We start from the raw sequence: 25,146 nt of genomic DNA on the forward strand, positions 1-25,146 counted from the left end.
TTCCTGTCTCGTTGGCATTTTGCTTTTCGTGGGGTTAGGTGGGGGGTTTACGTATGACATTTTCTTACTGTACAATTTATAGAATGCATATATGAATGACTTTTAGATTTTGTAAAACCGAAGGATTTGAGCGTATTATGAGAAGCTCTGTTTCATGAATTATTCATAGATTTATATATTATTTATACATAAGAAACATTTGCTTTACGAATTGTTTGCTACAATGTGGACAAATATTTTGGAATCTGTAAAGAGTGTAAATGCGTACGAAATTTTACATTATATTGCACTTCGACAAAGAAACTTTCTTTTATTGGTCGATATAAGTAAGAAGTTGAAGTATAAGTAAACGCATTTTATTATGATTTTTCTCATGAAATCTGAAAAACACGAGGTTCGATACAAACCGGGTTTAATCTAATCTACTTTGCGTTATTAGACATACATTGAGTCATTATTATTTAATAAGACGATAATATAAGCGAAAAATAGCAGTTCAAGGGTAGGTAAGTAGACAATGCTACATTATACGAGGACTGTTGCGACTGTGATGAATGCAATGAATTCCATGAATGCTAATTAAAGATTGCTCGTTACGAAGATACTCGTTAAAGATCTCCTTGCAATATTTATATAAAGAAATTTTCTATATTAAAGAAGTGCAATATTCTTCTCAAAAAGTATGTCTTCTAAGAAAAATACTTGCTTCCAAAAATCTCAGCCACCGTTCTACATGCGCATCTACCAAATTAGATGGTCAGAATAAACCGGAAATTATTCAGATTCCATAAAAGTAGGCCTCGAGGAACGTTTAAAACCATAGTTCTTCCACTTAGATCGGCTACTATTCATTCTACAAAATTCTGTTCTGGGAATACTCTGAATAATTGTAAATATATGGTTGTTACTAACGATAATTCATTTCTTCACATGATTCCGTCGGAAGAGACATAATCGATAGGCTTTTATGAACACAAAATTCTCAAGGAAACGGAATAGCACGGAAATAAAAGCACGGAATATTCGTGTTCACGGTAGTTTCTAGTATTTAACGACTGGTTTCACATAGCCTAGGGAAAATGGTAAGGTCTGTAGATGTTGCCCTCAATTCGATCGTGACGAATGGGAATCTTCACGCGTTCCTCGGCATCTTTGCCGATGGAAGTTAAATTTTATTTGCTGTAATCTCCGTAAAACAAATAAAACGATTGAAACTGAAAAAGTGATAAATTTAAAAATAAAATTTATCCTTACGAAAAATATAACAAAAATGATAGACCCATTCAAACAATTGCCACAGGGTTAAAGAAAACATAGACATACGAGCTCGTCATGAGTTTAAAAAACCGCCCAAATATCTTTCCTCAGATCAACTCATTAATACTGCAGACGATAATACCAGAAAATGAAAGAATTGCTGAAAGAAATACAGAAATGGGTTAGATAAATTTCCTTGTCCGAGTCAACTTACGCTACAATCAACCAATAACGAATAACAAAACTACTAAATTAATTTAACGAAATTAAGTAGAAGTAAAAGCTACCAAATAACAATACCTATTTCCCTTGTATCAGTCAAGAAGCTGATGTTTTCACTATATGATAAAAGAATTGTTTAAAAAAATACGTTTTCTCAAATGAACGCACTAATAACACTATGAATATCCGTGATTGCAGGGAAGAAACTAAAGTGTCCATACTGTGAGAAGCTGTACGGCTACGAGACGAATCTGCGAGCCCACATACGGCAGCGTCACCAGGGTATCAGGGTGCCGTGTCCGTTCTGCTCGCGAACGTTCACGCGGAACAATACCGTCAGACGGCACATCGCACGGGAGCACAAGGCCGAACTGAATCTGAAGGCCTTTCAACAAACAAACCACTCAATGTCAGACACGGTGCCGCAGTAACGGCGTCCTCGTTGTCATCGTCGTCATCGTCGTCGTCGTCTTCGTCGTTGTCATCGTGGTTGTCGCTGTCATCGTCGCGATGACATCGAAGACAGCCCTGTGGCTACTCGAGTTACCTGCGAGTGGCACGAAACGGAAATACCACGAATGCTGGAACGAGGAAGAAGCAACGAGGGTGAAGGTCTGTCCACCTTTTCCCTCGGACAACGTCGGTCAACGCCATCCCCATCCCATGTAGCATCCGAGTGGCGCTCGGGACTAAACATTTCCTCCGCGAAATCGCCACGCTGCGATTGACAGCGTTGCGCCGGAAGTCAACCGACGCTTTGACAGCGAGGTCGACAAAGGAACTGTCCCGCTGTGTCTCGTCTCGGCGATTCTAATAGTTGTCAATTACACCAGTCGTGTTTTCGGCTGAGCGATTCACCGGCCGAAAGCGTCTCGAGAGCGTCACTACGAAAGAGCAACCGCCGGAACACAGAGAATCGAGCTGAAGAATTAGATAAATTTACCGCTTATACAGATGGTTAGACGTGGCGTTCGACTTATTCGATCGCATCATACGATCACTGACACATACTCGAAGACTCGATGGATGCTGGACTTTCAAAAGATTCTTCGTGTTTTGGATTACCCCTACTTTGAAGATTCACGTTGCTCTAACGATTGCACGCTCTTGGCACGCTTGGTACGCTTGGTACGCTTTTGCGGATACGAATTGCGTTTCCTGGGATAAATTGTGGAGGATGGACGTGGCGTGAACTTGGATGCGACAGAGGTTGTTGACCAGATGTAGTAGAAAAAATTGTCGCACTAATCGGATCATAAAGGAGGTTAGCATTGGAAGAGAGGGAAGATGAAAGAAGGCAAAGGAAGATACAGGAAGATAGAAGAAGGTAGAAGAGTGAAGCTTGGAAAAACGTCGACGTCCGATTGCTCGCGTAGCTCGCACAAAGGTACGAGTGGGATGATTAGGGGTGGGATTGAGGGAGATGAAAGCTCGTCGCGCCTCGGACACGCTCGCGAAATAACGCTGGATAATCACAAAACTAGTCAATAAAAGTGCAACGTCGAGTAAGAGTTATTAACTATAAAAGAGAAAGCTGAAGAAAAACAGTTTTTAAAAGAGCGCGATAAAAGATAGGGAAGTTAGAGACAAGCGTAACGCCGAAAGATCGAAACCGAAGAAAAGACGCGAATAGTTGAAAGCATGTTGAAACGCAGATTCACAATGTCAAGAGAGATTAAGCGAGTAGATTACGAGGAAAGTGAAGAAAAAAAAAAAAGACGCATATCTCAGGTGAATCGTACTACCGTAAGCCAGTAGTTCTCGATTTATTTTATTATCTTTCTCGCCCTTCTGCTTTGTGGTTTACATATACATATATATGTATTTATACAATTCTTCACCATATTTTTTCGACGACTCCTCGCGTGAACGATCAGGATCGTTTTAAGGAGTCGTACGAATACCGATTAATATATATAGTATAAATATAAATATACCGAACATATAAATGAAAACGGTGCAAGCGCTGTTACGAGAAATAGGTTTAAATGAATGAAGCGTCTACTTACTGCCGCTACTTTATTTTATTCGATAGTTACGATCATGTTACCGATGGATTATTAAGAATTATCGAACTGATTACCAGATCACAATGCATTGAAACGCTGTTATATATTGATACTTTTACCGATTCTACCGCGGAGAAATAACACTGGTACTATTATTGCTGTTGATGTCGAGAGCCTAGGGTCAAGACACGGGTGATATCCGAACATAATTCAACACTTTACAACTTAAACACGTACGCGTTAGTGCCAAACAAACTGAGAACACAAAGAAAGGAAACATAGAAATTAAATCGCATTTTCTCGATCGTACATTTTTCTACTCAGGATAGGTAATCGAATTTCTATTATTTTTTTACGCATCTCCACACACGAGACGGTAACATAGAGACGACGGACGACATACACTTCATCCGTGAAAAAAGCACACATATCCGGAAAAGAGAGATAGAGTGATGCAGATTTTTCTTGTAAAACCGACACTGACGCATACCATCTTCTCCACTTTTACGTTTTTCTTCTCTTCTTTTTATATAGATATACCGTCGTTTTATAAAGAATTTATGAGATTATTAACTACAATGATAAAGAATGGACAGGTTGTCGAGTTACCATATTATTAAATATATCATGTAGGCCACGTGTGTAGATTCTTCTTGGTGAATGCGTGCAAAGCGGAGGTTCGTATCGCGCGAGAAAATAAGCAATAATCGTTAAGATGCATAGAGAAGAACTGATCTTTCCTTTTTGTAAGAACGTTGTTTTTTTATATCTCTCTAAACGCACTGTATATATAACCAAGGGACGCCTGTTCTTAATCGTTATTATACACGAACAGGAGTTTCCTGGTGAAAAGTCAGGGCGTTCCACGTGCTACGTATTATAATACGAGATCCAAGATTTTTTAGCGAGTACGTTTATATTTACCTGATCGATGAAGAATCACGAAGCAATCGCATTCGCTTAGAAAGATCTCAAACGTGACGCGTTGTACGTCACGAAGAACAATCACTACCACTTTGTTACCTGTTTACAATGTTTAAATAGCGGACTTTTGTCCGAAGCAATAGTCGAGGATAATATATAATAGGTGATATAATTATGAAACCAATAGACCAGGACGAACAAGAAAGCATAGGGAATAATTGCTTAGATACCGGTTGTATAGAATGTGATCAATGCAATAGTTTATTATTAACGATTTAACCTATAAATAGATATATAGATACTCCTAGTCAGGATAGCACCACAATATTACTTGTTGCAGTATTTCACACGTTTATATTACAGACTTCTATCTTCTCTCTTTTTATTCTTTCTCCACTATTACAAACTCCCAGCCGTTTTTTTCTCCTTTTTTATTATTATTATTATTATTATTCGTTTATCATCGTTTTCTTCATATCCGTCAGTATCTTGTCTTTTCTCTCGCTCATCTCTTTTCCTCCTATTTTTATTTGCTTGTTACGTTACAGAGGAAAATCAGAGTTTAACGAGAGTTATCTCACAACGATACGCCTATCTTCTTAAGATATCAAAGACAATAGTTAATAGGGGATTATTTAGTATTTAAATGGTCGTAAAAGATTTAGAATATATTAGTAAAAGGAAACTATTTGTTTCGTTTCCGTTTTCGTTGTCTCGTTCTTTCCCGTATTTTCTTGTTCGCGTTGCATGTGTTCTTTTTACGTTTCTACATTCTCCGCATAATTCTCTCTTTTTTTTTTTTTTTTTTGTTACGTTTTTCTTATTTTCTTAAATACGATATCAAATCGCGAACCGGATCGTTCGCGTATTCTGCCAAATGACGATACGTATGACAGTACTACCTCATCGTTTTTTATAAGAATGCATACAAAACACAGGGAACACTGAGAGACCACTGATAGAATAACATCTGTACATTCCGTACAGCCGCCACTACTCGTCCGGTTAATGTCGGGATTATTCTCCTGCTGTTATACCCTGAGATACAGGGTACGAGCGTGAATCTTGAAGCTCTTCATCGAAATTCCATGCAATATTAATATTTATTTTCCAAACTTGCCGTCATTCAACACATACGAAGAATATGATGAGTTATATTTTCTGTTTTTCAACGAAACAATTTTCTGATAACTAATCTCAATATTATTGAAATTGTTGTATATTTGCTTCTACGAATTCAATATGTATCATTATATCATGATATTTGAAAAAACAGCGTTCAGTGCTGCAACATTAGTTGTACATTTGGTTTCATACAAAAGGATTTATTACTTACCTTAGAAAGATTATATTCATTTACAATTATATCATCAGAGAAAATACTTTGCGAAACAGAAACTTGAAAGGACGAACTTATCACATTTTCTTCGCGCGATCTTCGCGTTGTAATCGTTCGTAGAATTTGTGGAAGATCGTTTTCGTTCTACCATTTACAGATCGTACAAACGACGTCTCCTTCGAACTTTCAAACAATTTCATTTCATAGACATTAGTTTAACGCAAGTGCCGTATTAGCAGAGGAATTTCTGATAGACGAAAAGCTTCAAGGATCGCAAGCACACGTGATATATAAGCTCTACATACGATTATATAGTAGATCCGTTTTTTTACGAAGTTGCATTATCGCATACGTACACAACTGTATATGTAATAACTTACCATTATCTAATAACTTTCCACTATATAAGCACAGTGAGACACGTGAATGTGAGTACGCGCGTGTGTGTGCGTGCGTGAGCGCGAGAGACTGCGTGACAATTTACAAATAAAGAAACGCGGCGATTTCATCGTTTGGCAAGCGAAGTCTGGTTCCTCGGACCGATCACGATTTTTCAGTCAGAGAAATACGAAAAAGAAAAAGAAAGAAGAACGGAATCAGGTGAGAAACAAAGGAAACAAACGAAAGTATTGTTTCATCATGAACAAAACGAAAAATATGTGAACTGAAAAAAGATATCGCGAGTGTGCAGTGCACAGGTTTAATTGGCGAGAGCGAAGAGGTTTTCAACAAATGGGTCTAAAATGGAGAAAATCCAAGTGAAAATATCAAATCAGCGAAAAGTGTTTCGAGTGCACGCGTGCTTGTTTCGTCGACGAATTTCGCGGATCATGTTTTCCGATCATCTCGAAGGGGTTGATAACAAAAAAAAAAAAAAAAAAAAAATAAAAAAATAAAAAAAATGGACGAAGAACATTCTAAGAAAGAAGCTCGAAAGCTGACGAATGAAAGGAACAAAAATGGGGATTGAAAAGGAAAAACCATACGAGACGTTTTTAGGAGGGCAAATTATTTAGATCCGGACGCGAGGGTGATAACCGATGTTCTTTTAGGGCTGACTAAAGGGTGAATTTCTCGAGGATGGGGCTATAAAAACATTTTAGACGACGTGAAAATTAGTCATAGAGGGTGGACGAGAGGGCCTGAAAACAAAAAGCAAAAAAACGAAGACGCTGCGGGAAGGGGTATTATTCAAAAGTGTTATGTGTCGTTTACGTATGTGATAGGAACATACACACACGCGCACACACATCTACACTGCACGTACATACACGTTTATGTACGAAACAGAAAAACACACAGAACGTACACGGGATACGTCGCAAAACGATCGATTTGCATATATGATCACGAGTGTAAATAATTTTGCTACGCATACGTACTTTGGTTAAATTTTATTTCCTTTGTCTCTTCTTTTGTTTTCTTTTAAATTAAGCCGAAAGAATGTATACACGTTTTCTTTTCTTTTCCTCGTCTTCTTTTTCTTTTTTTTTTCATTTTTTTTTTTTTTTTTTAACTTTTCTCGGCTACTCTGCCAAGCAGAAACGAACGAAACGAAAGATCGGGAGTAATGTTAAGATCGTACAAACTTTAGTATTAAGTTTACACTTTTTTTAAGCGTTTCCTTTCATTTTTATTTCATCTAATATCGTTCCCTACTATTTTTCTTTGTTTTCGTTCTCTTTTAGGTAATTTTGGGGTGACGTTCATAACGAAAATTCGGGCGCTTAGGATAATGCGTTTACGTTCACAGTTGCGAATGTTTAAGAGGTTTGGGGCTAAAAAGCCATGTTCTTTTTAGTTGCTTCGTCGTTAGCTGTTACGAATTTGCATACGTAAAGACACGCGTGTACAATGTATATACAGGTGTATATATACGAAGTTGATGAATCGAGTAACGAGTGACGAGCAATCGATCGTGTTTGGGCAGGGGATGGAAACGAAAGTGAAAGATCGCTGGATCTGAAACCAGACTAAACTTACACTCGCGTTTTGCTATTCGTCGAATTATGAATCGCGTACAATTCTTTTCCATATCCACAATTCTCCTGTGTTCGAATTGCTTTTTCTTTTCCGTTTCGTACTCGATCTCTTTGCAAATGTCCTTTGTCATAATTTCTTTCATAAGTAAAACACTTTTCAATCTCAAGGAAAAAGAAACGAGATTCAAAAGTCGCATATTTTCAAATTTATTTTTACACGTGCTTCTTTCCTCTCTAATATTATTTTCGATAACGAAGTTTCTCGATCGTTTCGAAGATCACGAAATTATATTGGAAATGTTACTTGAAATCAACTCACGATTCGCGAGAGTAGTTTTCAACGTCCCGCTTTTCCGCGTAAAGTTCCGCGCTGCCTGACCGTATCCCGGTGTGATTGGAAACACATACACACGCACACACGAACACGTGTATACAAGCACAAACACACATAGGCACACGCATATAGGAGGGGCGCGGTATCGTGCGTACGCTTAGCGTGCATATATCCACGTTGCGAAGCCACGCGCCAGCGTACGCACACGTATGTACCATTATTGTATCACGGCGTAGGATAAAATGTTGCATGTTGTTTCTATAATATGTGTTTTACGGATTGAAAATCCTTTAATAGATGTCGTGTGTGACACAGCTTGGCGAGGCGAGCTTTACACCGCGGGTCGACCGAATCGTTTCGAATTTCCCGCGTGAATCACGGGCGTTGCGGAGAAGGAAGAAAGAGAAATTAGAAAAACAAGGATAGTGACTTAAAAAGGGGTAGAAAGACGTTAGACAGCGGAGAGTTCGATGAAAGACTCTTGACTTTCAAGGAAGGACAGAAAATTAGGATGATAGTCGGTAGGGGTCGCTAAAAAATTGGTACGAAATCGGCGAAAAGTAAATGAACTAGGAATAAACCGCGTTTAAAGGACGCTCGACACCCGCGACCGAGACTCGCGGTGTAAACGGGCTTTCCACGATTTAAAAAACGTAAAATGAAAAAAATATATGAATAAGAAAAGAGATGGTAATCCTTCGTCACTGATGTTTGGCAACTGAGATCGTGTGGGTGGGTAGGTACAGTTGTCGGGGGTAGAATAAGAACATTGGCAGAAGCGAACGAAAAACAAGGGTTGGGGGAATGAAAGGGTGACGACGGAGAGGCTGTCGCCGTGGAAAATAATTAAGGATCGGCGGAGATTGTTGCATGCTCGCGGTGAAAAACGAAGGAGGATAAGGGTCGATGTTGTCGCTGCACCTGGACTGCGCGTGCACTGTCTACTTATACTATACCGTTTGATCGTTGTATAGTATAGAAAAGAAAAAAGGAAAAAAAATACAGTAATAGTACTATACCATAGTTGATAATGATTGCATAGTACATGTATCACGCACGCATAAGCATATTTAAACGTGACGAAAAAGTATAAAAAAAAAAAGCATAACATTAATAAGAACGTAAGGAACGTACATTACGTAACGAACCTACATCTTCTTTTTCTTTTGGCGGCAAGATCGAATTAATCGATTGACGATTATTACGATTACGATTATAATATTGTAAAACTGTAGGGCTTATATTGTCGCGCAGCGGGGCTTCGATTTCGGTGGCGTGCGATCCTCGAACGGGGATGAACGTTTGAGCGGTCGCGACTTATAGTACAAAGTAAACTATAATGCGTTAAGGGGTATAAATGAAGTAATCGATGGAAAAACGCGATGATGAAACAGATGACGATCGCAGATTTTTGTAAACTTACTATACACGATGTATTAAAAGAAACGATCACAATTACGATACTGATCGACGATGACGACGACGATAAAGATGATGATGATGATGATGTTGATGATGATGATGATGATGATGATGATGATGATGATGATGATGATGGGTTTTATATAATATAGTTGAATTTGGACGGCTAGAGAGATGGGCATCGGTAGAACGATCAAGGGTTCGATGAACGCGATTTAATTAAGCCGATAACACTGCATTTCTCGATCTCGCCGTTTATTATGCTGAATGTTGTATACAGATTGGATGAGGAGGCGTATAATCCTGTTCGATGGATCGTGGTTGATCGTTGATCGATAAAAGTCGTCGATATACAGTTTTTAACATTTCATCTTTCTTCGAGATCTGGTGAAACTGAGCGAAGCAACGTCATTGCGATTTTCAAGCAATGCTATACGATTCGTCGGGTTTTTATTTCTGAATGATGCAATAGACCGACTGTCTCTGCCCTGCTATTATAAGAATATAAAACTACCGTATTTTTTCTTTTTCTTTTTTTGCATCGCTATTACATTAAAAAATCGCAACGACGTCACCTGGCTCGTTTGCACTAAATCTAATAATAATGAAACATCATGTTACACGATAGCTATGTTACAAGAAGAATCGACGAAGTTTAATCTATGCAACGAGACGCATTATCCACTCGACGAGATATCGATATTTCTGTGATACGCAGGAAAGGAAGGAGGACACGTTTACTTTAAGCAGCGAACGTGCCGGAAGTTTAAATACCCATTACATATCAGTTTCAGGGAGATCGATCGCCCATTACTTTAACTATACTTGTCCCGTTTCATGTGATCCTCGTGAATCCTCTTTCCTTTATCTGGAATTGCAGAAGAACTGATTGTTCACCGACTGTTCCATGTGATCGTACTTTATACCAAATAGCTCGCAATAGTTGATATTATAGTTACAGAGTTGTTGAGATTGTTTTACTACAGACTGCTGTGTTTGCAGCCGACTTTATATGTTTCTTAATCGTTCAGATATGATATAAGAACGACTTAAACGCAGAGAATAGATAAGAACGATATAAATGCAAATATTTACAAATGATACGTAGGAAATAGGTCCGAATGCTTGTTATGTACGAGTGTTAATAGCAGAAAGGATGAAAAGACTGGTGAAACTCGTCACTGCCACTAAGTAATCGAATCCTTCCGTGATCGGTTCGCCGATGCAAGTTCTGCCGTTCATCACAGTAACGGAACACAATACTTCGTCATACACACTAGTACAAATGCTACCTCACACAAGCTATACAGGGTGCAGAAGAAAGCAAAAGAGAGAAAAAAAAAAAGAAATGAATAGAAGCTTAAAATAAATCTCTGTACATAAAAGATGACACAATTTAAAAGGAAAAAGAAAACGGTATTTTGCGATAGAATCAAACGTCCCAGAGGTGTCGATGATCGGCATACGGTCCGACGTATTCTAAAGAAAACGACGATGGCAAGAAAAGAAAAGAAACAAATTGTAGTAAGAAACAAAAAAAAAAAAAAAAAAATAAGAAAGATGGGAAAACACAGACGATAGTTAAACAGAGATCAGAATTAAAAAAAAATTCGAAACGGGTTCGGTGTCGTTGATCGAGACGACGCAACTCGTACTCCACGGTGTCCTTTTCTCAGGAATAATGAAAACCAAGTACAAACTACAAAGTATAATAGTCGATAAGATTAACATAAATCAATAATCAAGCGATGCAATAGTCGAGTGTATAGTAGGGATCGATCCGGTGTAACTTGTACGCCGTTTCTCTTTGTCTCTTTCTCGCTCGTCCCTCCTTGCTATCTCATTTTTCCCCTTTTCTCTCTGTCTTTCGTCAGAAAGAAACTAACTTGTTGTTAACGATAACCGCCGCCGCGAATCATTAAAATATGAAACGTGTTTCGCGCACGACGACGCTACGTTACTTATGGCACCGTGTGTTAATTACGCATACAAAAGATTAATTAAGTGCTCGAACGACCAGTTTCCTCTTCGTTCTCACGTATCTTGCTCGTTCTTTCTCCTCTCTGTTAAATAGCGGCCATGCTCGTTAGAGTGGTTTTCGCTTCCGTTCGCCGTTTCATTCATTATAGGCGAACAAAGAGCAGAAAGAGCGCTTTACGGTAGCGATATCGTTGCGCTAACAAAGAGGAAGATACGTTTGTGGGAGAGGAAGCAAGTGTCGCTTAAATAATGAGCCAATTAACGCGGGAATTATGTATCGTAACGACGATTCCGCGTTAAAGGAACGACGAACGTTGCTTGTTCGCCGCGTACTTCTTTCGATTCACGAATTTGTTAATTGTTTTAGTCTCTTTATCCTTATCGAGCGCTGCTGAACAATTTCCTTCGATGATCCATCTCCATCCAACACTTCTCATCGCGATGCAATCACTCGTCTAAGGTTAGGTTCATCGGACGCGTCAGACTTTATTCCTTAACCTTTTTTGAATTTCGCGCCACGGCACATTCCACCGTGGTTATAAGTGTTCTTGTTAAGATGTGTTCGTTCTTTGTTGACCGTTTTGTTACGTGGTGTTTCTCTGCCGGTCGGATGTTCCCTTATCGAACTTTTTTTTTTTTCATTTTCTTTCTCTTTGTCTATTTTAAGGAAGCGGAACGTACATTTCGTACGAACTTTCTATGATAACGCACGATAACGAAACATTTCTTCTTTTATTCCGTTCCAATCTTCATCTCACTAGACATTCAGTTTAAGCGTTCTGCTTACCACTTCGTATGGAAATCTCCTATTTTTTCTTTTTTTTTTTTTTCATCTTTACAAGATCTTTTCGAAAAAATTTTAAATAGGATTCTATTCCTAAGTTTTATATTTTGCTTACGACTTTATCGTTCTTCGTCTTTTCGCAAACATCTTTCCTCCTCTTCTGTATAATAAAGAAGAAGTAAAAGATCGATTGTACACGTAAACAAATGCGAACATTCGTCCGGTTGCATTTTATTCTCAAACGCTATTGTCCACGACATGGTTCAGTTTCGTTCCTCAATGAAATCTCTTTTTACTTTCCACTTCCCATCATCGTCCTCCTAATATCTTCTTCACCACGAAGTAATACACCTGCCCCTTTCGTCCTACGTTGGGAATTTCGTTATACTCGGAAGAAACGGACAAACAAACCATCATCTCAATTCTCGTGCATCTATCACATAATCTTTCTACTGATAATAATAATAGTAATAGTAATAATAGTAGGTGTATACGAAACCGTTTCTACCTCAATGAAACAAACGTACACGTATACATAGCTAACACGTACACGCATAAGCTCGTACATACAGACGCATATACACTCGCACAATGTGCACATACACTTGCACATACACTTGCACACACACACACACACACACACACACACACAAAATACATTTACGGTACGCATAGACGATCACGTTAATTACAAATGACGTTCGTACAATTGTGTGTCGCTTACGGTTCCTTCTCGGTTTTTCTTTCTCATGTGTCCCAATGATTGTGAGAAGTATTATTTTTCTACGCGACGCTCGGCGTAATACCGTGCGTTTCATTTTTTTTGTACCATACAGAGGAAATGAAAAGTGAAAAACAAATATGGAAGAGCATGTAAAAGAAAACAAAATCAGAAAACCGCAACAAAATCGGATATACGTAAAAGTAATAATTATATTGTATGATATAAGAGAGATTTAACGATTACGACGATGATGATGATGATGATGATGATGATGATGATGATGATGATGATGATGATGATAATGATGATGATGACGACGAAGAAGAACTATAGCTGCCGCGAATAAATATATCGGATAATAGCACTGTCCTCCGTTCTTCCACCTTTTCTCCACCCCTTTTCTCCTTTTCGAAACTGCCTCCTCAAACATACGATCCTCCTGCCCCGCCCCCCATCAACTCCCCAAACCTAATCTAACCTAATCTTTCCATCCTATCCTCCCTTCAGACGACCGAGTTTATGTAAATAACATCCGTTCATATTTATTTATTTATGTTTCTATGCGCTGGACGCGTCTAAGTTACACGCAATTTCAAATTAATCGATAACTATTCCTATTGATAGAACGAAAGAGAGTACACTGATTTTTTCAATATAAATATAAAATGGTATATATATATAAATATATAAATATATAAATAGATAGAGTATATTATATGTAATATTAAGAAGGTACTTGTTTAGATCATAAGCGTGCCCCGAACTCGTCGCCCCGCGATGCGACATTGCAAGTCGAACGACAAAAGATGAAAAATATAAATTAAAAATGGAATATTATATATTATATATATATAAATATACATACATACACGGACACACACAGAGACACATATAGAGACAGACAGACAGGAACATAGGAACGTACACAGACACGCATATACGAAGAAGAGGACGAAAAAAAAGAAGATGCGAAGAAACGACGAAAGAGTTAATAGAATAAACGCGATTTGTAAATCGCTGAATCACGCGGTGCACGCCATATTCCAGTTTCTCCTCTTCTTGTTCGCGAGCGAAATTTCGACTTAACGTCGACTAGTTTAAGGGATAAACGAGGATCGACGATGTCGAGGGGATGTACCCTGGGCATTTCCGCTTTAAGAACGCTAGAGAATGTAAAACTCGAAGATAAGAAGCGTCGGGAAATTATTTGAAGGTTCGATCGATAGCCAGTTATTTTATTTCGCATTAATGTTTCGCAGTATTGTCTATATATTTCAGTTTCCTTTTTAACGAAAATTCGATTGATCGATCGTTCCTTTGGAAAGAAAACGGAAACAGTGATGCTTTGTTTCAAATTTTTTTGTTTATACATATGATTTTACGGAAGGGTTCAAAGGAGCAGCGTATGGAACGACGCTTCTATCGCAGAAGTTTTACGTTCCTCGATGAAGATGAAAATTCTCGTCGTCTCGACATCGATCGCGTATTCAATATACGTAATCGTCGGTCCGCGTGTTCTCCTCGTCGGCATCGATTCGGCAGAAACGACCGTTCTTGTTGTGTATTTTATCTCGAAAGAATAGAGAAAGATCGTGGCTTGCACCGCAGATCGTACACGGTGGTTACCAATTTTGTTTTTAAGTTGAAAGATTAAGTTTTGCGTTACGATTATGAGAGAAATGAGAGGAAGGTGCGTGGTGGATACGAGAAGGAACGCGAAGAATACGTAATGAAAGAGTGTACGAGCGGAGGCGGCAAAATGGCAGATGCCTCCAGCGTGAACGGAGCGCGCAAACCGTAGTTGCGTTTTTCGTGTATGCAAAATCTATACTTTTGCATTCTATTTACAGAATTATTTTATTTATACGGGAAACAGTGCGCCTGTGTGCGAGTGCATGCATGACGACGCGTGAATGTGCTTCGGGACGTGTTAAAAATTCATTTCTAGCATAATCCGAATATTCGAAATATTTTCGAAATTGATCCTTGTGAAACCCGTTCGAAATGCATTTTTAATACGTTGAAGACGACTAGGTACGCCTTGATACGAATGTTAGGGATAGTATGCGAGTGAAATGATTGTTTGAGGATGCGTGAACGGGAGAGAGAAAAGAAAAGGAAAAAAGGCGATGAGAGAGAGAGAGAGAGAGAGAGAGAGAAGAGGCATGGAAGTGGAATTGAAACGAAGAACGAGTCGAAACTCTGCCATCTTCAACGATCCCGGACAGGAACTGGGTTGAAATGATGATGATTATAATCATGATTCATTACGTGTTATGATAAATTACTTTGGATAGGTAAGCGTGGAGGGGAAATAAAAAGTGAAATGAAATGACGAATGAAAACGCGAAGTATGGCGTTACGATACATTTTTCTTTTTATTTTTCTTTTTTCTCCGAGCGCGAACAGGGTGGCAGGGGTTTGTGCTACGCCGAGTTGAGTGTAACTCATCCTCTTTTTTGTTTGTATAAAAATTAATCGAAATTTAATTAGACTATTAATAACTGTTTAATTACTGTGAAACAAGAAAACATTAATTATAAATTACAAAAAATCTGACCAGGCATCTTTTCTTCCCCTGTCCTTTTCCCACTTGATTGTTACTTTGTATCTCCTTCGATAATATTCTTCAAACTTTATATACATAATATAAAGTTTGTATAAATCGACAATTGAAAGCATCGATAATATGTACAATAATATACTATATCGTTATATACTATAAGAATAACAAAATAATAATTCTATATATCGTAAGGTATAAGTTCAGGCTTTAATTAATCGCATTCGACTTATTCTTACGGATGATATATTTATTTGTCATTTTAACGCAGTAGAATAAATACATTTTACTAATTGAATGTGCGACCGAGAATTAAATCGCTTGCTCGTTCCGCAATGGCAATTACGACGGAATTTGGATTACCGGAAATGGGAGACGGTAATATACTGGCATCGACTATTCTCAGTCTTTTGACACCTCTCACTCTGTAACAGAAGGATTTACGCTCACCTAAATCTGTTCCCCATATCACGATATCGTTATTAATGAGTCAAATAATTCACAATAAAACATTATGTATACAGGGTGGTTGGTAACTGGTGGTACAAGCGGAAAGGGGGCGATTCTACGCGAAAAAAGAAGTCGAAAATATAGAATAACAATTTTTCGTTCGAGGCTTTGTTTTCGAGAAAATCGACTTTGAATTTTTACCCGGTACGCGTGCATTTTATCACGTCTCGTTATAACGGATCTCACTGTAGATCGTTGTCTCGATGGAAGAATTTAAAAAAAAAATTTTTATTCTATATTTTCGACTTCTTTTTTCGCGTAGAATCACCCCCTTTCCGCTTGTACCACCAACTACCAACCACCCTGTATATTCAATACGATATTTCAAATCTGCATAAAAGAATTATCTCAAATGTATTGTAAGAAAGCAAATAACGAAATTATTACTTTCTGGACTCTACTTTCACTTAAAAAATATCGTACGTTATAAAAATAGAAAATTAGCAATTTAGTACGCTCCAGAACGAAGCTCAACTTTCTTACCGTAATTTCTCATCGACGACTGCACGATCATCGGTGCCCATCCTGCAGGAGCCACACACGTGATAACTGGTGAGTGCACCGACTCTCAGCACGCATTCCGTGTATTCGATATCCCGGTAGTCTTGTGGCAAATGTCGACACTCTTCTAAATCGGGATGATGAACGTTCGCGCCATACTCACGAAACTTGGGCGTCTCGAGCGTCTGAAGAGCGAAGTTTATCGCTGGAAAATTCGCCTTCATCATGCAAAGTGCGATGGAAAAAGAAATACGCGGTAAAGAAAGATGATGTGTCGCGATAAAAAAGATTTGCGTACCTCCGTAAGTGCATAGAACGTCGTCGTAGTGCTGAAGGTAAGCAGGGTCGATTTTTGGATGATGGCGAATATTGTTAGACCTCAGTGAAATGCTACCACGACTTTTTGGTTGTAAACAGTAGGATAGAAATAGGAATCCTTCGCGACTGTTGTTATCGTAGGATGGATACATCGACTTGTAATGCTACGTATTATCGTTTAGTTAGAATCATGAAGAAGAGAGTATGGTTTTTATAGAATAAAATTTTCTATGCTACTCCGGACGAAATATCTTTTAATTTTAATCAAATTGTAACAATTTATATAATTTTGCATTATGTTTGGATATTCACAATTTTATTTTTTCAATACGTTGAATCGTAGAAAACGATTTCAAATATTCATAAACTTGCTTCAGTTATTCAACTTCGATCGATCTATGTTGTTTGCAAAATCTTGTACAAATTCTTATTCAAATTCTTATAAAAAATCATACACGAACATTTGAGAATTTTATTAGTATTCTAATAAGATACGACCGTTACGATTACATTGGTCAAATTTCATCGATTATGTTATATCAAACTATAAAATATATAGGAAGTAATAACAAATGATAATTTGTTAAAAAATTGATCTCAAAACAATCCTCTTCGAACGACAGTAAATGCTAAGCGACGTAGGATGTGCATGAAATAAACGCACGGATGTCGAATTAGAAATTTAGTATGGCGTTCTGCTTACCTCTATTTTGTAATTAGACAAACTCCTTAATATTTTTTCATCGGTTGAACCCATACCAAAAAGCATAACTCCGCTATCATTGGCACGACCCATCGCCATTATACCATTAGTCGCGTACCATCCTTAACAGTAAAAAAAAGAAAAAAAAAAAGATTAAAATTTCAGACAATATATCGTAAAACGTAAAAGAACAACGTTAAGATAATTTGATACCTCTTCCAAAGACGAAATAATTTAGTACCTCAGGAAGCGTTTGTAACTTGTACAGAGTTATGCTTACTCTTGCCTGTAGATTAACATAGAGCGGAAGAAGAAGATGGTCAAACAGATTTTTGCCCACTTCCGGAACATTGCTCACCACTGGTATCTAAAAATATCTTTACTCTCTGATTGCACGTAACCATATTCGTAGGAAATATTCGTACAAAATGATTACGATATCACATTTCGGAGATTCAGTTTGGAGAAAGATCAAATGATTCATCACCTGAAATTTGTCAAGCTCTTCGGCTGACCCGATTCCCGAAAGCAAAAGCAATTGAGGGCTATTGATAACACCGGCACAAAGGATCACCTCTTTTCTCGCAGCGATATTTCCCACCGATCCATCTTTGTAAATCACCTTGATCCCATCTGCGTTCAAATTCTCTTTGAAAAGTACCTGGAAATTTACGAACGATGTATTCGAACGTTTGATTCACACGTTGATATATTTTATCATCGAGAATGATATTCAGGGGATTATTTAAGTTTAACTCTTGTTAAAAATCACCAGGTTCCATCGTTTACTCTGTTGTGTTTAATAATCGAATATTACATTCAAATTTAATCTTCGCAACCAATTAAACTGTACAGATCTAAAACCTACAGTGGTTACAAAAGATGCTTTTAGACCATCGTATTGATTATAGTATTTATTTTCTGATCAATCAAGCCCAGATATATTAAATTTCATGTCATTCGATGTTACATTAATACAATTTTAATATTACGATAATGAAGCCTGGTAGATGGTAAAAATATTGGAAAATAAGATTTTTCCAAAGATACCTTTTATAGCCACCGTATAATAAAATACCTGTAATAATCTACAGGGTGGTTGGTAACTGGTGGTACAAACGGAAAGGGGGTGATTCTACTCGAAAAAAGAAGTCGAAAATATAGAATACAAATTTAAAAAAATTTTTTTTTTTTCATTCTTCCATCGAGACAACGATCTACAGTGAGATCCGTTATAACGAGACGTGATAAAATGCACGCGTACCGAGCATTCAAAGCATTCAAAGTTGATTTTCTCGAAAACAAAGCCTCAAACGAAAAATTTGTTCGACTTCTTATTTCGCATAGAATCACCCTGTGTAATAAAACCACCCTGTATAATAAAAATGCCAGAAATAAAATTTAGATAAACGCAGTTCTATCGCACGATGCTTTTAAAAGAAAAGACAGAAGAAGAAATAAAATCTCACTTTGGAAACCAACGTGTTTATCAAAATATGCAAGTTCTTTCTATTCCAGGCATTTTGCAAATGCGCGTTAAACGTGCTCCAGCGGGAACCTCTTTTCGTCGTGTACATCCCCTTTTGAAGAGTCACATTATTCAACTTCAACGATTCTTCCGCCATGAGAAAAGCTTGCGCCAGATATTCTTCCTCCGGGCTGGACATTACGTTCATGATATCGGACACCTTTTTAAAGTACGGAAGTAGATCGGCGTGTGACCATCCTCTCGGCCAGGCTTTGTAATCTTCCGGCTTTCCGAAGGAGTGAACCAAGTGATTTATCTGGCCGCTGCCGCCCAACCCTTTGCCTCTTGGTATCTTTTGTATCTACGATAAAATCCAATCTTTCTCAATCAATCGAACTTGATACTACGTGGACTTTAAACGGTACATTTTATAAAATCAAGTTTTTCTCGTAACGAATGAAATATTTGTTAAGAATTATTCTTTAAGAATTAAGAATTATTAAGAAGAATTTTTTAAGAATCAGCGAATTTTTGTTAATTTTAAATCCATCCAGCTACATATTGAGGAAAATTCATAGAATTGAAACGATGCTATTCGCGAAAAATATCGTTTATTTCGGGTTTCGTTTTAACTGTACCAGTCTTTATATTTTTTAGATGTATCGAAAAATATGAGTGCACGTTGCATTGTTCACATTTTTCAATGACAATTAAAATATTAATTTTTTAACCGATTCAAGATGTTATAATCAAGGGATATTATGGAATTATTGGGATCCAAAGTTCAGCTTTAAAATGAAAAATGAAAAATTTTAACTATTTTATAGTATAAATTATAAAATCTTGATTCGTAAAAATGGAAGATCTGTGTTTGTATAAGGTTTCTTATGGTGATCTGAAGATGTTCAATTTTCCTTTACGTGATTCCAAAATCCTTTGGAAGAGAACCTTTGCGGTTCCGTGGAATAGGACCAGTCGACGTCAGTCTTTTGCATAATTGGTGCCAAAATTGGAACGGACGATATCCATCCGAAATGTCCTCCTGCTTCGACCAACAAAACCGACACGTTCGAAATTTCGGAAAGCCGTGACGCCAGCACGCATCCTGCTGTTCCAGCACCAACTTCGTAAGTAAAAATTCAATTGTCAATATATCATCATCCTTGCTGTACATGAAGAAGAAAAGTTACAACGTTACCACAGAAAATATACGTCAAATATAAATGTCAAATTATATATATAGTATAATAGAAATATAATTTTGTTACAAATTTGTAAACACCAATGTTCCATTGTATTTATGAACTTAGAGAAAATATTAGTTTTATGTTAAGATTAATATTTTGTAATATGCGATAAAAAGAATTTATCATATGTAGTAAATATGTGCAAATTAATTATTCAAACTTTACACAATCTTACTTTTAAAAACAATATATTGCATGGATTCTATATCATTACATAATACCTACGATATTAAAATTAATTAATAAACCATATTTCTCAATGTTGCCCCCTATATCACTTGACACTTCTTTATCGATTTAAAACATCAATTTAACATCATTTAAATTTTCACAATTCTCCGAAAAAACCAGCTTCCACGTACAAGAACGAGAAATAACAAATTATATCCATATACAGCCGCAATCACAATACTAGATTGCATCATGAAAATTTATTTCGTAATTCAATTTACCATGTTACCTTCAGTTACACGTTAAAGTCAATTCACGTCGATCATTCATCTACATCGATCGATTAAAAGCCCGGATCAAGAGATTAATTAGTTACATTCCGTGTACCCGCTTCCTTCGGATAAAAGTTAAAACTCGAACGGTATCGCAGTCACCGACATTGTCCGGTGAAAAATTCACCACTTACCGATTATGTAATCGTAATGCGTATTAGGAAGCTCGATAATGCTGGTTGGACCGTTGAAATAACAGTGATACAGTAATGACGCGAATAAGACGAGGGTCGAGATTAGCACGTAGTTCCACATCGTTGTTAAGATATTCACGGTCCGTTCGCGATCAGTGTCACTGACAGTACTGTGATGGACTAACAACGATCGGGCTGCACAGTAATTCCAATATTAAATTAGTATTTCCGTTCGCAATCGATACCCGCTTATAGTAACCAAACTAGACTGTCACAACAGAAACATAATGGCAACAAAATGTGAATTGCCGTCTAAATAGAACTACATACTTATAATAGAAATAAGAGAATTTAGGGGCGGTTAATATGAATGGATGCAATGTGAGTAGCTCCGCATTATTACTTGTACATCAATAATTGCCTGATATTTCGCTGAACTACGTTTTGGCATAGACCGAATTTCTATCGTCTTTTCGTAACGTGTGATTTTTGACGAGTGGAATTCGAACTAATACTAGTTTTAAAGCGTTAAAAAGATCGTTATTTTAAATATTTTGCGCGAGTAAAGTTTATGGATATTGTACAGTTTTTATGTGCATTGTCAGGAGGTCAATTAGCGAAATGAGATGATATTGATTTGCGTTAAGTTTAACTTAATATTATTAAGAAACACGTTGTCGTCAAATGTAATTGGCGCTCTGCGATAGACTGGATACGTAGGAAAGGTCGGTATCGTGATTACGACTTTACCAACTAAGGTCTAATAATTTGTTTTCATTCGTGCGTCTTGAAATGCATTTTTAAATAGTAGAATTTAGATTATACGAGGAAAAGAGACTATGAATATTTAAAGATCGCGAGTTTACTTTTATGGATATTTTATCGTATGCTGTTATCTGACGGCCAGAAGTCGAAATATAATATAGAGAAAGGTGCTCAATAGATATCTTATCGTGCATCGGTAATCCATTTATTTGTGATGTTATTAGATGGTCGTTGAAATTTTTTAAATATTCTTTTAAGATATTATAACATAAAATAAGATAAAATATGACGTATGTATAATATTGTATGTATAAAGACAAGGAAAAACGCGGAGGATCTAGCTGGATCTAAATATTTATAAAAAATATACGTTGTCATTTAAAAGTCTCAAAAACCGGTTGGTCTTCGGCAGAACTGGAAGTCTGAGTGCATCTACTTATCTTTTCTAATCATCTCTTTGGCAAGTATTTATTATTAGTTCAACGGCTAGTCTGTCGCAATCAAGAATCATCTCGCGTCGATCAACAATTTACCATAGCAAATTAGTCGAGTGCCGCATCGGACCGAGTGCGAATCGCTCGTACGGAACAAACGTGTGGTCAGATGTCTGTCTTAATTCTACGCAAATATAAACAAACAACAGGCGAGCAAGTCACAGTTGCGCGCGTTTCCTTGTAACGCCAAATAAAATCAAGCAGGAAATATGACTAGAACAAACGAATCCTTTGCAGATAATCAAAAAAGGTGGCTGATATTGGAGAATATAAGGAAGCTTTGGCACCAAGTGGAGTGGAACAAATACAAGAAAATGTTCGCAAATGAAATATGTGAATCATTTCAACAATCGACAAGAAGCTTTCAGAGAACTAAAAATATTAAGTTAGAAGACTGTTACTTGTGTGCATTGCTCGTAGTGAGTGTTGCATGCAATGTAGCAGTACTATACGTCATTTATCATTTATATCGCCATATTTATTATGAAATGGATTTGGAATTGGAAATTATATGTGGAGAACTCTCAGACATGTACTTTTGTTACGGTGCAGCAAGCTGCAATAGCACTAAAGCGCAATGTTTATATGACGCAAAATATCCTAATAGGACTATACCCAGCACAAAGATATTTTGCAAAATAGTACAACGATCGCCGGATACAGGTACATTAAAACCTGTGAAATCTGGCAGCGGAATTCAGCACGACGATCCGGATCTGGAAGACAGGATACTGTATTCAAGAAAATTTCAGATTAACTACGAAGATTGTTGCTGCTGAAAAATGTGGCAGTAATAGCATTGTATATTGAAGGAAAAATATCTGCATACTTTCGAAAAGTTCAGTAATTAAAAATAGAAAATTTTCTCAGATGAAAAAATTTTTGCAAAGGGATCTCGCCACTTGTTCCACGTTTCGTTCACGGACACCAGACCCTTTCCTTTTTAAAATCGAGAAGGTTTGGAATTGTTTAGATTGCTTAAAATAAAAAAAGTAACTTATTTATACTATTATTACATTCATTATAAAAATAAACGAAATTGTGTGCTTATTTTTTAAATAAGTTTTCTGTTAACAGTAGAGTATCGGAGACGAGACTCGATGATAGTACAACATTGACCACAAAACGCTTTTATTCCTAGTGTCCATTTTTTTGGCAGAATGTCATCCATAAGTATTAGCGATATCCCTATTTATCTCTGTTAGAAACGCTTTGAACTGGCTTAGCCGTGTTGCCAACTGAAGGACTTGGGAAAGTGAAACAGCCGAACATGGCGGTCGCAACGAATTCTTTCGATACTTGGCTCAGCAAAAAATTACAAGCTCTAAATACTGATGAAGGTGTATTTGGATCATACATCAAAGGAATTTTAGAAGGTGACGAAACGGAGGATGAGAAGACCGAAGCCCTTGAAGTCATACTCGCGGGCATAACGGTGAGGAGCACACGGATTGTGAGGTTAGAATATGCTTGCTGTTCGTAGCCGTGTATTAGCCGGTCAAAAATAACAACAGGATTATTATTATTTTCTCCCTTGTTAACTCGCATGTGTTTCGTCGAATTCGACACACTGTGCATTTCTTTTCCATGCATGATTGCTTGAATATGATTGAGATATTCGCTATATTCTTTAACATCCTAATAATTCGATGATATGCAATGAGCAATTAAGTGATGTTACACAAGTAATACTCTTCATTTGTAAGATAGAAATATTTCTATATCTTGTTTATGTTCCAGGACGATAACATTAGCAAACTTGTGACTGAAATTTTAAAAGCTTGGGCTGAGTGTCTACCTGTTGAAGAAGTTAGTGCTCCAAAAGTACCAGTAGAAGATGTGGATGTCAGATTAGCAAGAATGTTGGAATCTCAGTCTCTTCCAACTACGACACAAAGAAGTTACACAGAAGAGGAGAGGAGAATAAGAGAAGCTATTCTTGCACAGTACAGTCAAATGTCAGAAGAAGAGAACAGCGAAGGAGATGGAGAAGAGGATGGTGCAAGTGGTGGAGACTGTGGAATCGAAAAGAATACAAATACAGCTGCTATAATTCAACAGGAGAGAGAAAAGAGGGAAAAAGCTAAGTTGGAGAGTCAGAGGAAAAAAGAGAAAGACAAAGAAGATCGGTATGTTTTCGATAAATTGCCCTTTTTATATAAAACTATAATATGTTATTATTAATAAATATGTTACCCTTATTTAGAGAGAAACAGAAACAGTTAAGAGAAGAGAAGAAGGAGAAACGAAAAACACAAAAAGGAGAACGGAGAAGGTAGCATTGGGACAAGAGGATATTAAGTTATACTTCCAAATATGAAATAATCAAATGCAAATCGGCGTACATAAATATCTATGTTTATTCTTGTGCATGCAATGTTCTTCAACAATTACTTAAATTATTTAGTAATTCTTTGCTAGAAATTTGTGTGTGTAGAATGCATATCCTAAATGAACACGATATGAGACAAGCATCAAAATATACGCGTTTTGCAAAAAATGTTAATTCTATGTAATAATGTTAACTATATCATATGTATATGTATGTAAAACATTGCATCCTGTGCCTTCTGTCTGTTGAAAATTTCTGTAAAATGTAATTTTCTTTAAAATGATTTTGTACTCATTCTTTTTTATTTTCTTTTGAAAAATTCGAACTGATCGTATTCTCTATCATTTGTATTTATATCGCTTTAAGTCAATTTGAAACATCGACGTGGAACTGCATTATAATCAATGTAGAACAGTGATAATCCGAATACAGATAAATGATTTGTACTTATTATGCTTAGTAGTGTATATATATATGTTCCTTTTTCTCATTATATAAATTATGTATTTAAGACTAGTGCATTAAATAAACCATTTAAACATTCATTCAAACTATATCCGAATAAATTAGACGATTACAATTATTGCCCTGCACTTTACAAACTTTTTGCTAATGGGATAATAAAAAAATA

General features: G+C 36.9%; 5 protein-coding genes across 12 annotated transcripts in view; 3 read left to right on the plus strand and 2 right to left on the minus strand.

Annotated features, from left to right (window-relative positions):
* LOC117213648 (zinc finger protein chinmo) overlaps positions 1–11,041 on the plus strand; it is a 72,573-nt gene extending 61,532 nt beyond the window's left edge. For all 6 annotated transcript variants that reach the window (XM_033459177.1, XM_033459178.1, XM_033459174.1 and 3 more), the window contains one exon: positions 1,678–11,041. In XM_033459177.1, coding sequence (XP_033315068.1) covers positions 1,678–1,910 — 233 coding nt within the window. In that variant the 3' untranslated portion in view covers positions 1,911–11,041. The remainder of the gene's footprint in view (positions 1–1,677) is intronic.
* A 2,118-nt stretch (positions 11,042–13,159) lies between these two features.
* Positions 13,160–13,407, minus strand: LOC117213656 (uncharacterized protein DDB_G0272718-like). Its single transcript, XM_033459189.1, has one exon. It carries the CDS (start codon positions 13,405–13,407, stop codon positions 13,210–13,212), a length of 198 nt encoding a protein of 65 aa, XP_033315080.1. The 3' UTR covers positions 13,160–13,209.
* Positions 13,408–15,331: 1,924 nt separating this feature from the next.
* On the minus strand, positions 15,332–21,076 carry LOC117213647 (neither inactivation nor afterpotential protein G). Of its 2 annotated transcripts, none has more exons than XM_033459172.1 (9): positions 20,925–21,076; positions 19,961–20,163; positions 19,042–19,401; positions 18,060–18,233; positions 17,786–17,939; positions 17,573–17,694; positions 16,850–17,033; positions 16,534–16,756; positions 15,332–15,965 (listed from the first exon to the last, which is right to left on the minus strand). In XM_033459172.1, the coding sequence occupies exons 1-9, from the start codon at positions 21,043–21,045 to the stop codon at positions 15,830–15,832; spliced, it is 1,677 nt and encodes a 558-aa protein (XP_033315063.1). In that variant the 5' UTR covers positions 21,046–21,076; the 3' UTR covers positions 15,332–15,829. The 2 variants fall into 2 exon arrangements, with proteins under 2 accessions (XP_033315063.1, XP_033315064.1); XM_033459173.1 differs by lacking the exon at positions 20,925–21,076 and adding an exon at positions 20,748–20,885.
* Positions 21,077–21,224: 148 nt separating this feature from the next.
* Positions 21,225–23,028, plus strand: LOC117213654. 2 transcript variants are annotated; one of them, XM_033459186.1, is made up of 3 exons: positions 21,225–21,305; positions 22,421–22,846; positions 22,936–23,028. In XM_033459186.1, the coding sequence occupies exons 1-3, from the start codon at positions 21,299–21,301 to the stop codon at positions 22,938–22,940; spliced, it is 438 nt and encodes a 145-aa protein (XP_033315077.1). In that variant the 5' UTR covers positions 21,225–21,298; the 3' UTR covers positions 22,941–23,028. The 2 variants fall into 2 exon arrangements, with proteins under 2 accessions (XP_033315077.1, XP_033315076.1); XM_033459185.1 differs by lacking the exon at positions 21,225–21,305 and having other exon boundaries at positions 22,084–22,846.
* A 278-nt stretch (positions 23,029–23,306) lies between these two features.
* LOC117213652 (coiled-coil domain-containing protein 43) lies at positions 23,307–25,071 on the plus strand. The gene is made up of 3 exons (XM_033459182.1): positions 23,307–23,618; positions 23,924–24,312; positions 24,390–25,071. Exons 1-3 carry the CDS (start codon positions 23,454–23,456, stop codon positions 24,460–24,462), a joined length of 627 nt encoding a protein of 208 aa, XP_033315073.1. The 5' UTR covers positions 23,307–23,453; the 3' UTR covers positions 24,463–25,071.
* The last annotated feature ends 75 nt before the right edge of the window (positions 25,072–25,146 follow it).

This window comes from Bombus bifarius, unplaced genomic scaffold (assembly GCF_011952205.1).
Source record: "Bombus bifarius isolate JDL3187 unplaced genomic scaffold, Bbif_JDL3187 scf7180000009125, whole genome shotgun sequence".
Taxonomy (NCBI): domain Eukaryota; kingdom Metazoa; phylum Arthropoda; class Insecta; order Hymenoptera; family Apidae; genus Bombus; species Bombus bifarius.

What these genes read in the sequence shown, in the direction of transcription:
- LOC117213656 (XM_033459189.1), bottom strand. Translation starts at nt 13,407, where the DNA reads ATGTTTGAGGAGGCAGTTTCGAAAAGGAGAAAAGGGGTGGAGAAAAGG.
- LOC117213647 (XM_033459172.1), bottom strand. Translation starts at nt 21,045, where the DNA reads ATGTGGAACTACGTGCTAATCTCGACCCTCGTCTTATTCGCGTCATTA. An exon ending in CCAAAGGATTTTGGAATCAC is followed by an intron (nt 19,402 to 19,960) that starts GTAAAGGAAAAT and finishes ATTTTATCGTAG; the next exon opens with ATACAAAAGATACCAAGAGG. An exon ending in CGTTCTATGCACTTACGGAG is followed by an intron (nt 16,757 to 16,849) that starts GTACGCAAATCT and finishes CGAATTTTCCAG; the next exon opens with CGATAAACTTCGCTCTTCAG.
- LOC117213654 (XM_033459185.1), top strand. Translation starts at nt 22,393, where the DNA reads ATGACTAGAACAAACGAATCCTTTGCAGATAATCAAAAAAGGTGGCTG.
- LOC117213652 (XM_033459182.1), top strand. Translation starts at nt 23,454, where the DNA reads ATGGCGGTCGCAACGAATTCTTTCGATACTTGGCTCAGCAAAAAATTA. An exon ending in TCATACTCGCGGGCATAACG is followed by an intron (nt 23,619 to 23,923) that starts GTGAGGAGCACA and finishes TTTATGTTCCAG; the next exon opens with GACGATAACATTAGCAAACT. An exon ending in GAGAAAGACAAAGAAGATCG is followed by an intron (nt 24,313 to 24,389) that starts GTATGTTTTCGA and finishes ACCCTTATTTAG; the next exon opens with AGAGAAACAGAAACAGTTAA.